Genomic DNA, 14,944 nt, shown 5'->3' with positions numbered 1-14,944 from the left:
AAGTCAGATTCAAAGCTCCCTCCGGGGACCCAGAAGGGGACCTGAAGGCAGAAAGGCCTGCATTCCTTTGGGCCAGGGCTCTGCATGAAGGCAGCTGAGTGGCTAAACAAGCTGTCCCTGTGTCCACATCTGCTCTTTGGGGATGGCTGGAGCCACTCTCAGGCCCTCACCCAGCAGATGTATGTGAAGTGAAGGCAACACATGAGAAGCAGGGAGTCAGGACACACGGACAACAGCAGAGAAGTGACAAATGACAGGGTAGGAAGACAGAAGAGCCCTATACGTACAGCTGTCTGGAGCCATTTAGCACTGGGCTATCAGCCCTGTGGACCTCAAATGCTGCTGAGGGCATGGCGGTATTAGAGCACTGGACAGTGATTGATGCTCAGTGTGAGTCACCAAACAAAGTCCAAATTATGTCCACTACCCTCTATTTAATAGGCAAGGATATGTAATGCATTTGAGAAACATTTATATCTCAATGACTGAAATTTTTCTAAAACTCTTTAATTTTCTGGAAAATTGACTCGTCTCTCAAATGTTGACCGAAAAATAAAGCATTGCCATGCTTGAAATAACTCAACTGACTGTAGGGCATATACATTTTCCTGTTTAGCAAGTTGTTGTTTTTGTTGTTGACTTGATATCGATTCATAGAATAAAGGAGAGGTCTATTTTAATGCCTCTGAAGTTACAGTGTGGTTTTTCTACAGGTCTTGCTACCGTTAGACAATCCATACGGCAAAATTACTGGTACAGTCAAGAGGAAGCTGGCTTCAAATCTGTGACATGGTAGCCACCAGTGGGAGTCCATTCTTAGCCGAGGAATTCCTAAAGCCACTTGTGATGCTGGAAATCAGAGCATGTAACTATACAAATTTTCAACCTCCTGTGTTGATTTATATTGTTCATTTTCCTCTTGTATGAAAGAATTCTTCTACATCTAGCTCAACGAGGTGTTTTGTGATTAGTAATTATAACATGCTTTGTGGGTACAGTTTATTCCACAAATGCTGAGCACTATTGGAACAATTATAAATCAGTATTTCTTTTCAGTTGTGTTGTGCCTTTTTATCTTAGGGAAGTTTTGGAATCAATTCATTAAGAAAATAATCATGAATTATTGGAAGTGTGAAATCAATTAATCGGTGCACAAGTTTAAGAAGCAAGCAGTTTTCATCCTATTGATGCTACAACGTTGCTTCTGGATAGGGCAGAGAATGTAATGACAAAATCATATTTTGAAATATATCACCATGGTGACCTCAATCAGACTGAATATTTGAATTTTTAAAGAATGCTCTAGTATATGTGTCATTGGGAGTTTATTTCTACTCTACAAGTACTTTTGTAATCTTAATGTATTAGTTTTATGACATTTATAACCCTTAGAGAATATTTAGTACACATTGGGGCACTGAAAAATGTGTAAATAATTTTCTTTGAACGATGCACTACTTTGGCACAGTCACATTTAATAAATGCTAAGTCAATGTACTGATGGATGAATATACATATAGAAAGAAGACTGGAAACTATATATATGGAAATATCAGCAGTGATGATTTCTGAATGGTGGGGTTATTACTGATTGTTATTTTTGGCCGTGTACTTTTCTGAATCTTCCAAATATGAACATTTATTGCCTATGTAATCAGATAAATAAATATAATTGATGATTTAAAGATGCATACAGATTTAAGTGGTGATTATTTTTATATCAATTGACTAACTCTATTATTGTGTATATACCATAAAATTTCATAAACTATAATTTTAGAAACCCATGTTGAAAACCTGTCTCTATGAACATTCTAGATAATCTTCCTTATTTAAAATTCTCCATTTATTAAAAAAAATTTAAATCTCCAGTTTTTATAAGTGCTTGCATACAGAGGGTACCAAAAAAATGTATATACATTATAAGAAAGGAAAAAACTGTATTAAAATTGTAATAATGTATACCTATAAAAAAAGTTGCATACAAGTAATGGTATACATTTTTTAGGCACCTCCGCTATAAGCACTTAGTATAACTTGATAATTCTGCTTCACTCACCTTTTTATTATTACTACTTAAGGTAGCATGGTATAGTGTTTAATTTCACAAAGTCATTTAAATCCTGGATCCACCTCTTACTATGTGACCAGTGGCCTAATATACAAAATGGAGGTGAAAATAGAACGTATCTCATAGGTTTTTTGATGATTAAATGGGTTAACATTTCTAGAGAGCTTCAATAGTATTTATGCCTGACACATAGAAATTTCTGTATGTGTTTGTTAAATGAAATACCCTGCCTTCTTTTCATTTATTATTAGACCTAAGCAGAAAGTCATCATTGGACTTTGTGGGTGAGGTGAGAGGGGGGAGGGGTAAGAGCTGTGAATCCTAGAAGATGCTGGAGGCCATTCACCAGCTAGTGCCAGCTTGAAAAGAACATGAGACAAAAAGGATGAAATCATTTGATAAGGAGAGTTCTGTGCTATACTGAATGCTCATGTTACAAAAAGTGCTTCTGCATCATGTCGCTTGCATGGCCAAACGGCTAGTACATTTTATTCCTCTGCTGATTTGACAATTCTGTTCAAAAAGGAGTTTAACGTCTAACATGATGTTTTCTAAACATGCAAACAAGAACATGAAACTTAATTAGGCCCTTCTTACTTGATATTCTCTTGGTCATGTAAGTTCTAGAAACACTAGTTCCTTCAAAGAAGAAATCCATATTAGAGCAGAATCTTTAGAGATTGTGGCCCATTTTATACATATATGCATTTGCTTCTCCTGAGCTCTTAAAACGTTTATTGTAATGGATTGCAAATGAGCTATTGAATGTTATATCCCAGGTGTATGGCAGCAAAGCCTGTCATCTGTAAATTTTCAACCAGCTTCCTGCTTTGTGAAGGATGTTTTCTTGTGGCTGAGATTGCAAACTACGTGCTGAAAACCAAGCTTTGTGTTTCACTTGCTGGCAGATGGAGCAGCCTGGCCTGAACTGTAAACACCTGTGAGGTAGTTGTATCAAAACACTTGGTAATTTTGTTATGGAAGGTTACCCGGACTCTGTTCCAATATTGTGGGAAGCAGAGCTGCTCTCACAACACTCTCCCCTCTTCTTTCCCCATCCTCACCCCCACCCCATCTCAAGTACTGTCGTGGGGGAATAACAGCAGGTGCATTTACTGCCTGGGAGGCAGTTTGCATGGTACCAAATGCGGAAGCCATCACTTGGGGCTTGGGGCTTTGGCAGCGAAGACGCTGGCTAAGGCTTGTTCCAAATCCTCTAGATTCCATCTCCTAACTTTTCTTTGAGATAGGCTCAGAAAATATGTCCTGTGCCTTTTCCTTTTGGAGTCAGGCTTAAGTTCATACCATTCTTTACTTTAACTAACCTGCTTTTTCTCCCTTTTTGCTCCCCAGTATGATAGAAATAACTCTTTTGAGACAGCCTTTTACTTTTTTGTCATTGAAACAGAATGTATCTTTTTCAATCACCTGGAAGATTTACCTATAGAAATCTTAACTTCTCGCTAACCCCCTAACCCTCTGTCCAGAAAGACCATTTTCTTTCCTTCAGACTCTGGGCCGAATGGAGTTTGCTTTTTGTAGTCAGTCTCCTTTTGTACAACATTTGTATTATATCTTCTGCTTCCTCACCTGGATTTATGAGTGTGGGGGCGGAGCCCCAGAGAGTAGTTTCCAGGCTCTCGGCCTCACATAGAAGGTGCTGGCTCAGGTAGTAAATGGCCAACTGTGATTGCATGGCCATCAGCTGTGGCTAGTTGGCCGTCAGCTGTAACCAGTGAGCCATTGGCCACAATATAACTGCTGTGGCTAAGGGAGAGAAGGAGAAGAAAGATGGCGGTTTGAGAAAGAGAAGGAGAAAAAAGAATGGGGCTAGCAAGAAGATGGCGGCTGGGCTGGCAAGTGTGGATGGCGGTTTGTGGACAGTGTGTATCCAGCCTCCAGTGAGAGTATAGTGCCGCCAGAGAGAATAAAGTGGTATGACTCCCCTACCTATGGCTCCGTGGGTGTTCCTTTTTGGCCTCACCATGTCCTGCGTTCTTGTATGGGGAGCGGGAGCAGAGACCCTGCAGGCCTCCCAGCACGACAAATGGCGCAGCGAGCAGGGTCTCCCGCACGACACATGGCGTAGTCGACAGGATATGGTGCCGGCCAAAGCTCTCCCAAGAGTGGTGGAGCAGTTTGTGCGTGTGAACACCCAGTCTGAGGAAGACCAGGAGGAGCAGCTGCCGGAGAGCTGGACCCCCGTGGAGGGGTGGAAGGACGTGGACGGTTCTCCCACCAGCACAGGAAAAGCCATGCAGCTGCTGGAGAGATGGAGCCCCGTGGAGAGGTGGAAAGATGTGGACGGTTCCCCAACCAGCACAGGCCGGAGAAAGCGAAGGTCGTTGCAGCCCTGTGGGCCGGGGAAGTTCCTGCTCAGGCAGCCCGGATGCAGGACTTACAGTCCCAGGAGGTAACGCTTGCTGAGTCCTCCGTGGGAGATGAGGGTGAGGTCAAGGTCGTCCCTCACCCCCAGGACAGTCCTGGCGAATGACTATGGACTATGGGGAATTGCCTTCCATCCCTAATTTAATGGACCGCTTGACTGTTTGTTTGGGAACTGTTGTTAGTGGAACTGGGGGATATTTGCTTTTGTTTCTTGACTGGCCGCCATTGAGAATATGTAAGCACCTTGATTGTGAGTCGCTGTTGTTCCAGCAGGGTACCCTGAGAGGCACAGAGAGAGTGGCAGTGCGCTGAGAGGTCTGGCTGAGCCCTGAAGATACCCTGGCTGTGCCCAGGAAGTCGGGCTGTTCCCAGAGAGAGTAGTAGAGCCCTGAAGGTACCCTGGCTGTGCCCAGGAAGTCGGGCTGTTCCCAGAGAGAGTGGCAGTGCCCTGAGAGCCCTGGCTGTGTCCAGGAAGTCTGGCTGAGCCCTGAAGGTACCCTGGCTGTGCCCAGGAAGTCGGGCTGTTCCCAGAGAGAGTAGTAGTGCCCTGAGAGCCCTGGCTGTGTCCAGGAAGTGTGGCTGTGCCCAGAGAAAGTGGCAGTGCCCTGAGAAATCCTAGCTGTGCCCGGGGAAACTAGTGGTACCCTAAGAAGTCCAGGAAGTCTGGCTGTGCCCAGGAGTACTGGTGGTGCCCTGAGAAACCCTGGCTGTGTCCGGGAAGACAGGTGGTACCCTAAGAAGTCCAGGAAGTCTGGCAGTGCCCAGGAGTACTGGTGGTGCCCTGAGAAACCCTGGCTGTGTCCGGGAAGACAGGTGGTACCCTAAGAAGTCCAGGAAGTCTGGCTGTGCCCAGGAGTACTGGTGGTGCCCTGAGAAACCCTGGCTGTGTCCGGGAAGACAGGTGGTACCCTAAGAAGTCCAGGAAGTCTGGCAGTGCCCAGGAGTACTGGTGGTGCCCTGAGAAACCCTGGCTGTGTCCGGGAAGACAGGTGGTACCCTAAGAAGTCCAGGAAGTCTGGCTGTGCCCAGGAGTACTGGTGGTGCCCTGAGAAACCCTGGCTGTGTCCGGGAAGACAGGTGGTACCCTAAGAAGTCCAGGAAGTCTGGCAGTGCCCAGGAGTACTGGTGGTGCCCTGAGAAACCCTGGCTGTGTCCGGGAAGACAGGTGGTACCCTAAGAAGTCCAGGAAGTCTGGCCGTGCCCAGAAGCACTGGTGGTGCCCTGAGAAACCCTGGCTGTGCCCAGAGAGCCTGGCTGTGTCCAGGATATTGCATTCACCCCCAGGCTCCTCGCACAGGTCCCCTCGCGGAAGACGCTTGTCGCGTAGATTGTGAGGCGAGAGCCTGTAGGGGTGGAGTGTGGGGGCGGAGCCCCAGAGAGTAGTTTCCAGGCTCTCGGCCTCACATAGAAGGTGCTGGCTCAGGTAGTAAATGGCCAACTGTGATTGCATGGCCATCAGCTGTGGCTAGTTGGCCGTCAGCTGTAACCAGTGAGCCATTGGCCACAATATAACTGCTGTGGCTAAGGGAGAGAAGGAGAAGAAAGATGGCGGTTTGAGAAAGAGAAGGAGAAAAAAGAATGGGGCTAGCAAGAAGATGGCGGCTGGGCTGGCAAGTGTGGATGGCGGTTTGTGGACAGTGTGTATCCAGCCTCCAGTGAGAGTATAGTGCCGCCAGAGAGAATAAAGTGGTATGACTCCCCTACCTATGGCTCCGTGGGTGTTCCTTTTTGGCCTCACCATGTCCTGCGTTCTTGTATGGGGAGCGGGAGCAGAGACCCTGCAGGCCTCCCAGCACGACAAATGGCGCAGCGAGCAGGGTCTCCTGCACGACAATGAGGAAACCAAATATTCTTTCTGAAGACATCGATTTCAAACCTCTAACCAGACACACTGGGTTCTTCCTGCTTCCAAATATTGAAGATTTAATTTCTGTATTTTTCATAGTCTCTGTTCTCATTTCTCTCAGAGCTCAGCTGCTTTTCATTCTTCCATTTGCTTCAACTCTCAGAAATTCTTACAGGTTTTTCTTGTTGTTATTGTTATGGTTGTTTTTTTAGGGGGAGAGGGGGCCATCTTACTGAGGCCCTATTGAGAATATAATGGCTATGGACCTGCTTCCCAGGAAAATGTTCATTCATGTCTCTACAGGTGCCATCACATCGATTGAGGAAGTAGTTTACACTCTATCCTTCAAGTATAAGGGATTCCAATAATAATTTACCACTTAAGGAATATATTCAGCCAAACTTAGAACAAAGGCACACTGATTACCTTTATATGAGAAAGGGAAATAAGTATTTAGAATAAAAGGGAAGGATCCCAGGTATATTAGTTTCCTGAGGCTATTGTAACCAATTAACACAAACTTGGTGGTGCACAACAACAGAAATTTATTCCCTTATTATTTTGGAGGCCAGACGTCCAAAATCAAGGTGGTGGAAGGACTGTGTCCTCTTTAAAAGCTCTAGAGGAGATTCTGTCTTGGATCTTTCAGCTTCTGCTACTTTCTTGATCTTTCAGCTTCTGCTACTTTCAGGGTTTTCTTCGTTTGTGGCTCCACATCTCCAATCTCTGCCTCCATGGTCACACTGCTTCTTTCTCTTCTGCCTGTCATTCTCCCCTGTGTGACTCCCGTTTTTTTTAAAAAATTAAAGTTTATTGAGGTCACAGTGGTTAATAAAGTTACACAGGTTTCAGGTGTACAGTTCTGTAATACATCATCTATATACCACATTGTGTGCTCAGCACTCAGAGTCAGTTCTTCCATCACCATATATTTGATCCCTTTTACCCTCATCTACCAACCCCCTCTTCCCTTACCCTCTGGTAACCACTAAACTATTGTTTGTGGCTATGAGATTTTGTTTTGTCATTTGTTTGTCTTGTTCTTTTGTTGTTTTCAGTTTTACATACCACACATCAGTGAAATCATACGGTTCTCGACTTTTTCTGTCTGACTTATTTCACTTAGTAGAATAATCTCAAGATCCATCCATTTTGTTGCAAATGGTACTGTTTCATCTTTCCTTATGGCAGAGTAGTATTCCATTGTGTATATATACCAATCTTCTTTATCTAATCATCTATCGAAGGACACTTTGGTTGTTTCCATGCCTTGGCCACCGTAAACAAAGCTGCAATGAACATTGGAGCACATATGTCTTTATGGATAAATGTTTTCAGATTTTTGGGGTAGATACCCAGGAGAGGGATTGCTGGGTCATATGGTAATTCTATTCTTAATTTTTTGAGGAACTTCCACACTGCCTTCCATAGCGGCTGCACCACTCTGCATTCCCACCAACAGTGTATGAGGGTTCCTTTTTCTCCACAGCCTCTCCAACACTTGTTATTATTTGTCTTGCTGATGACAGCCATTCTAACAGTGGGAGCTGATATCTCATTGTGGTTTTTATTTGCATTTCTCTGATGATTAGTGGTGTTGAACATCTTTTCGTATGTCTATTGGCCATCTATATGTCCTCTTTGGAGAAATGTCTGTTCAAGTCCTCTACCCATTTTTTAATTGGATTGTTTATTTTTTTGTTGGTAAGTTGTATGAATTTCTTATATATTTTGGAGACCTAAAAACATAAGACCTGAAACAATAAACTGCGTAGAATAAAACAGGATTGGGGCTGACCCAGTGGCTCAGGTGGTTGGAACGCCATGCTCTTAATGCTGATGTCACTGGTTCGGTGCCCACATGGGCCAGTGAGCTGCGCCCTCTACAGCTAAGATTGTGAGCAACAGCTCCCCCTGGAGCTGGGCTGCTGTGAGCTGTGTGGGATACCGTGGGCTGCTGTAAGTGACCCACCAACGACCAGTGACCGACTGCCTCAGCGGGGGGAGCACAAGGCTCATAATACCAGCATGGGTCAGGGAGCTGTGTCCTATACAACTAGACTGAGAAACAACAGCTTGAACCAGAGTGGGGACGGGGAGGTGGCGGGGGGGGGGGGGGGAGAAGAAAACATGGGTACTAAACTTATGGCCCTTGGGTTCAAAGAGGCTTTTATGAATTTGACCTCAAAGGCAAGGGAAGTAAAAGCTAAAATAAATGAATAGGACTATATCAAACTAAAAAGCTCTGCACAGCAAAAGAAACCATCAACAAAATAAAAAGGCACCAACCGAATGGGAGATTTTTGTACACAACGCCTCTGAAAAGGGGCTAATATCCTGTGTGACTCTGATAAGGACACTTCTCATTGAATTTAGGGCCCACCCAAGTAACCTTCAGTGATCTCTTCATCTCAAGATCCTTAACTTACTGACACCTATGAAGGGCTTTTTTTTCCATGTAAGGTCACATTTGCAGGTTCTGGCAATTAGGATGTGAACATAGGACTCTGGGGCCACCTCTCAATCCACTCCAGCAAGTCAGGAGACAGTGACGTTCGTGAGGGCAGTTCTTCTCATACCTATGGGGTCTTCAGCTAAGCACACACTACTATTCCCTTCATATCTAAGGACGGTTACTTCCCCCTTCCAGTTCAATCAGCTTTCACACAAATATTTATAAAAGGGTGAGGAGCGTGGTATTGGGATCTAGCAAGTGCTAAGTTTTAGACTGGGCTCCACCAATTTCTAGCTGTGTGAGCTTGGGCAACTCACCCTAAACTTTCGTTTTCTAATTTTGAAATGGGAATAATAATAATACCTACTTCAGAGTAACTGAGATAATGCATATGTGAGTTAGAATGCTGTTGGTTACCAGTAACTGAATACCTAAGAGGTATTCTGAAAGGAGCTCTTATTTACTTAAGAAGTTTAGAGAGAGACTATCCCAGGATTGATTTGGCCATTTGGTGATAGTATAAAGGACTCAGGCTCTTTCCATCCTTCACTCTGCCATCTTCAGTGTGTGGTAATGTTTCTTCTGTGGGCACAAAATGGGTGGTAAAGCTCCTGTTAAAGATGCTATAGTTCATCATGAGATCTCTCTTGGGACCAAAGCACTAGGTGCCGGAAGTGTTCACCTTTGCTGGCATATGGTTGGGACCCCCTGCTGGAGCTGCCCTTGGGTAAAGGAAGCTGTTTCGCCCAAATTTATACCCACTCCCCTGCTCATCATTGTGGGAGATACAAAATCCTGAACCCCTTGCCTCAGTTGGGATAACTCTGCAGGGGCCTTCCAGCTCCACATCTTCCAACTGGCTGAGGCCTCTGTTGCAACGGCGTCACTGTCAGCTTCTCCCTCTGTCCAGTGCTGCTGCCCTCACTGCTCACAGGCATTGTTCCAGAGAGCATTCCTCAATAAACCTGCTGCATGAAAATCTCAGGGTCCAACTATGTGATTCAGGGGCAAGCCAACCTGTGATACCAGGAGTAGTCCTAGGAAGGAGACTCTAAGATGGGGTTTTGGGAGCTGGATGACCCACTGGCCAGCTGGCAATGAGCCTGTAGAATGTTGCAGTCATGCAAGTGTTGAAACTTTCACCAGAGGTGAATAAGGAGGGGACACTGGAGGAAAGGAATACATGGTAGGGGCAATATCTCAGATGCTTGAGAAATTTAGGAGAAATAATTATTACAAGGACTGTAGAATTTGGATGGGTGTTGCTGCGAACCATTAAATGCATTAAGAAAAACACTTAAAAAACTGAGGATGATTAATATCCAATATAAGTCAAAGCATGAAAGCAAGAGGGCCTCCTTGGCAGTATATAAACAGAAGCTACAGCCAGATGGCAGAAAAAGCTTAGAAGCAAGCCCAGGACTTACTTATAAGAACAGCAGTGCTCCAAGGAAGATTGAATTCTCAGCCCTAAAGGTCTGCCACACCAAGGTGAGGGTCCTGACTTATGTGCCTGAAATCTTGAATCCTTAGATTTCCCTGAATTCTCTGGGCCTGCAGAAGGGCCTTCTCCTCCCAGTTAAAAGCTAGCACTGCCCTGCTTGCTTGAAGGCAATGCAGAGATTTCTGCCTAGCAAGGAAACAGTGCTCCCCTGAGATCCAGCACTACCTCTCCTCCTGGCTACCAGACCTATAATTAGGGTCAAATCACATCATGAACCAACCAGCCAGAGACATGCTGTGCCTGCTCAGGGAGCAAAGGGTCTACAGGCCAAAAGAGTGGCAAAGACTCAATCAATATACACAGGAGCTAATGGATTATATATGAGACTGGATCCTGAGGGTACTAGATAAAACCCATCCGTCTTTCAAATCAAGAAGGAGGGACAGAAGCAGTTTCTATTCACATGGGATAAACACTGTATAAATTTATGGTCTTACCCTAGGACTACATTAAGTCTTCTGCCTTTGTATATGGGACCAGGACTATCAGGACATTTCACAGAATATCACATTGGTCTATCATATCCATGATATCATGTTAATTGGACTGGAAGAGCAAGAAGCTATGCTTGTAATCCAGAGAATGGTAGAGAAACTCATCAGAAGCCCACCATATTAGTGAGGTTTTCAGGAGTGTAACAGTTTAGGGCAGGGGTTGAAAAAAATCTGTCCCAACACCTGTTTTTGTAAATAAAATTTCATTGGAACACAGCCAGGCCAATTGGCTTGTATATTATCTATGATTTGTTTTGTGACACGATGGTAGAGTAACAGAAAATAAAGAATTAATAAGAAATATAAGTCAGTTGTAACAGACTATTTGGGCCACAAATCTTAAAATATTTACTCTCTGGCCCTATATAGAAAAACTTTGATGACCCCTGGTCTAGAGCATTCCAGGACATTTCTTCCAATATCGAGAACATATTACTGCATCTCAAACTTTCTACCACTAAGAAGAAAGCACAATGCCTGGTAGTCTCTTCAGGTTTTGGAGGCATCATATTCCAATGGGATATTCCAATGGGAATACTCTTCCAACCCATTTACTGGGTGACAAGGAAACCTTCCAGCTTTGAGTAGTAAAAGCCTCTGCAGCAGATCCAGGCTGGGTACAAAAATTCTTGCTGCCTGGCCATATGAATTAGCAGACCTTACACTATTAGAAATGCCTCTGATTGAGGAAGATGCTGTATGGGGCTTATAGCGAGCCCCAGTAGGAAAATTACATGCTATCTGTAGCAGAGAATTATTCATCGTTTGAAAAATAGCTTCTGGTGTGTTACTGGGTCTTGGTAAAGACAATTGTCTGTCTATGGGACATCAAGGAACTTTACGGCCAGAGCTGCTCATCACGAACTGGTTTCCATCAAACCCACCAAGCATTAGGAGCTGGCGAGTCCAACAGGAATCCAGTGTAAGATAGAAATGAGAGATTTGGGATCAGATACAAGTAAAGCTATAGGGCACAAGACATGGGCCATAAAAGGAAGGTAGCTTTTATGACAGTGGTGAAAGGAAATCCTTGCAATGAGTAAAGCTTTAGAAAATGCAGCAAAGGGTCATCTTCTCTGTGTAGAAAGAAAAGTGGCGCTAGATATGAATATATAAAAACTCATGGCAGATGGCTTGGTTGGTTGGTCAGGCTCCTGGAAAGTTCAAGATTGGCAGATTGGGGAGAAGGAAGAGGCTTGTGAATAGATTTGTATATATTAATCAAGTTTTGTTTTGTTGTTTATTTTTCATTATTTTTTTAATCTTATGACGTTTTGAATCTTGAGGGGACTTACAGACCCACGGAGAGATTGCCTCTCCCAGGGTTAGCTAATTCCTAAAGTTAGAAAACCTACTTGGAAGCATGCCTCTCACATGCAATCTAACCACTTCCTTTATGTAAATCATACACCAAACCATATTTCCCTAGCCCTAAGTCAACCCATGGCCAGGAACCAAACGGCTAGAGACAGTCCCTATGCCCCAAATCCTGCCACAATTATTCCTGGAGTGGGGATACTTCCACCTGGGGATACAGTGAGAGTGATTTAATCTGAAAGCTATAGGCTTGTACAATCAGCCAACTCAACGATTCTGAAGAAAAACCGCTATTCCCAGCCCACTGAATAGCCAAGAGAGAATCAATCAGACTGAATGCATAGAACGTTTATGAAGGGGAAATGACATTGGAGAACATGACAATGCTGTAAGTTTTAAGTGAATGGTGGAGGGGAACAGCGACGCGTATAACTCAATTGGATTCTCAGAAGAATCACAGAAGTTAAATGCTGAAATAAACTTCTGGTTGGACTTGTTTATTTTATATGGGAGACAATTGAACCAACAGAGGTTAAAAGATGTGTACAAGATCTTGCAGAGAGGTCAGCAGCAGATCTGGGACCAGAACCCCAGTCTCCTGATCCTCCGTCCAGTGTTCCCTTTCTCCTCCATTGTGAATTTATGGCTCCAAAGTTGTCCTTTTTAATTATCTGTGGATCAGGCTGATGTTAACTTACTCTGCATCCTGCATGCACCCCAGACAGAAGGTTGATGAATAACCTATATTTTGGTGGCTGGGTGAAGTCACCTTAACATTAAAAATTCATTATGAAATCTGCCCATATAGGCAATTAAACAGACTGATGTCAACTTAATTGGCTCAAATTAATGAATGCAGACCTACTCAGATTTTACAATTTTATTATTTTCTTAATTTTTTACTGTTTGTTATTGACCTAAAAGTATCAGAGGTCTCCCTTTCATTAGTCTCACAAAACCATTGAATGTCATTAGAATGTTCATTTTTAATTAGGGACAGGATGTATTTAGAATTCACAAATGCCTCAAACTAACTTCTCTAGGCCTTTGGGGACCAGTAGAAACATACGCATTTTGCTCAGAATATTTCCCTTTACTCAGCATAACAATTTTTTATGGTGCTTAAGTAATACAGGTTTTTTCTTTTCTTTTATGTGCCCTTATGAAGATAAAGCATCCAGAACTACCCGATATCCAAGGAACTGAGAAAGTAATTGTTTTATCTTTTAGTAAGATTCGGATGCATCAAATGAGCAGTATTTGGGTTCAGCAAGTGTTTGTTAGTTCTGTGACTCGGCTGGGCTTGAAATGAAGTGAGATCATAGTAATAAACCATATTTTAATGCACTTTTCCTATAATACTAATGACTGTACACTCTAGTGTCATTTGATCCTCCGTCCTTATAAGACTAGTGCTATGGAAGGACTGCTAGCTTCCCCCCACAGTATCCATCCCTCTGTCCTTATTTCGCTGAGCACTTGGCTGCCTGAAATAAAAACTGCAGTTCCCAACATCCCTTGCAACTAGATATGGCCAAATGACTAAGTTCTTGTTAAAGGGATGTAAGTGGAAGTGCTGTATGCAAGTTCTCATAGCAGGTGCCTTCTTTCTTTTTTCTTCCTCTTGGCTGGAATACAGTTGTGATAACTGAAGCTTAAGCAGCCATCTTGGACCACATAGGAAGCTGTGTGTTGAGGATGGTGGAGAAACATGCTAGGAGAAGTCTGGGCCCAGGTGGTCATGGAGTGGATACTGACTCTGATCTGCTTACCTTCAGACTTCATGTACGTGGTAGAGAAATTCTGTCTTATCTAAGTATTGTTATTTGGATTTGTAACTGAAACTAATCCTAACCCATACACTTGTGTTGTTCTGTCCTAATTGAGATGTGCTGTAAGTATGAAATCCACAGTGGATTTTGAAGATGTATGAAAAAAAGACTATCATAAAGTCTATCGTAAAGTCTATCATAATAATTTTTATATTAAATGGTAATATTTTGGATATATTGAGTTAAATATATTTTTTAATTCCCCCATTTCATTTTGCTTTTTAAAACGTGACTACTAGAAAATTGTAAATTACATATGTGGCTCACGTTATATTTTTACTGGACAGGGCACATTTTTATTGGTTAGTGTTGCTTTGCAATGTCTTTGTATTTGCACTAGAGAATAGATGAGGTACCCCAGGCTAAGGGGAGCCATACAACTTACCCAAGTTTCCATGTCAGGTAAATGGTGGGGCCGGATTCAAGCCCAGCTCTATCTGGAGCATCCCCAGGGCTCCCACCCACTGCAACTCGAGCGTATCTCAACTGGTGTCATTGGGTTCTGGCATAGTGGCAAGAATACTGTCCAAACGCTACTTCTTAAAGGCAGGAAATGCTGGTTACTTGAAGAGTTTTACTGAGTTCCCCTCAAAATACATTTATAATCTGATGAGTTTTATAGTCTTATTTTCAAACTGTATTTCCCAGCACATAAAAATAACGTGTAACCTATTGAAAAAGGGAATGAAACACAATATAAGGATTGATTCTGCTACCTTTAATCAGGAAGAAGACATTTAACTTGAAAACTTTGCCATAGATATGTCCCACAGATGACGGAGCTGGAGATCCTTGTGACACCTTTTTCCTTGGTTGCTTCACCTGAGTTTTCTGGAAGCTTAGGGACTTTACGCTCTGTAACCTGAGATGCCCCATGGGTGATGCCTAGTTGATAGCATGTGCTATCTTGTGGCACATATTCCCTTCGTTGTTTGTAGATCTGGCTGCTCGGGCTATGGCCTGCTGCACAGGTACTGAGTATGTTCAGCATTATTTACACCTTTGCTCACTGACCTTTTCCCCACCTCTGCTATGAT

The 14,944-nt window shown here is 43.4% G+C and overlaps 1 protein-coding gene across 1 annotated transcript in view; it reads left to right on the top strand.

The window, feature by feature from the left end:
• The window catches only part of LOC109436574 (uricase), a 28,446-nt gene extending 26,757 nt beyond the window's left edge, over nt 1-1,689 (top strand). Inside the window, exon 8 of the mRNA XM_019715248.3 lies at nt 714-1,689. Within this exon, the coding sequence (XP_019570807.3) occupies nt 714-788 (75 nt within the window). The 3' untranslated portion in view covers nt 789-1,689. The remainder of the gene's footprint in view (nt 1-713) is intronic.
• The last annotated feature ends 13,255 nt before the right edge of the window (nt 1,690-14,944 follow it).

This window comes from Rhinolophus sinicus, chromosome 14 (assembly GCF_057876585.1).
Source record: "Rhinolophus sinicus isolate RSI-liver-muscle chromosome 14, RSI-T2T, whole genome shotgun sequence".
Taxonomy (NCBI): domain Eukaryota; kingdom Metazoa; phylum Chordata; class Mammalia; order Chiroptera; family Rhinolophidae; genus Rhinolophus; species Rhinolophus sinicus.
Note: the sequence above shows the minus strand (reverse complement) of the source record. Positions and strands in the feature narration are given on the sequence as shown.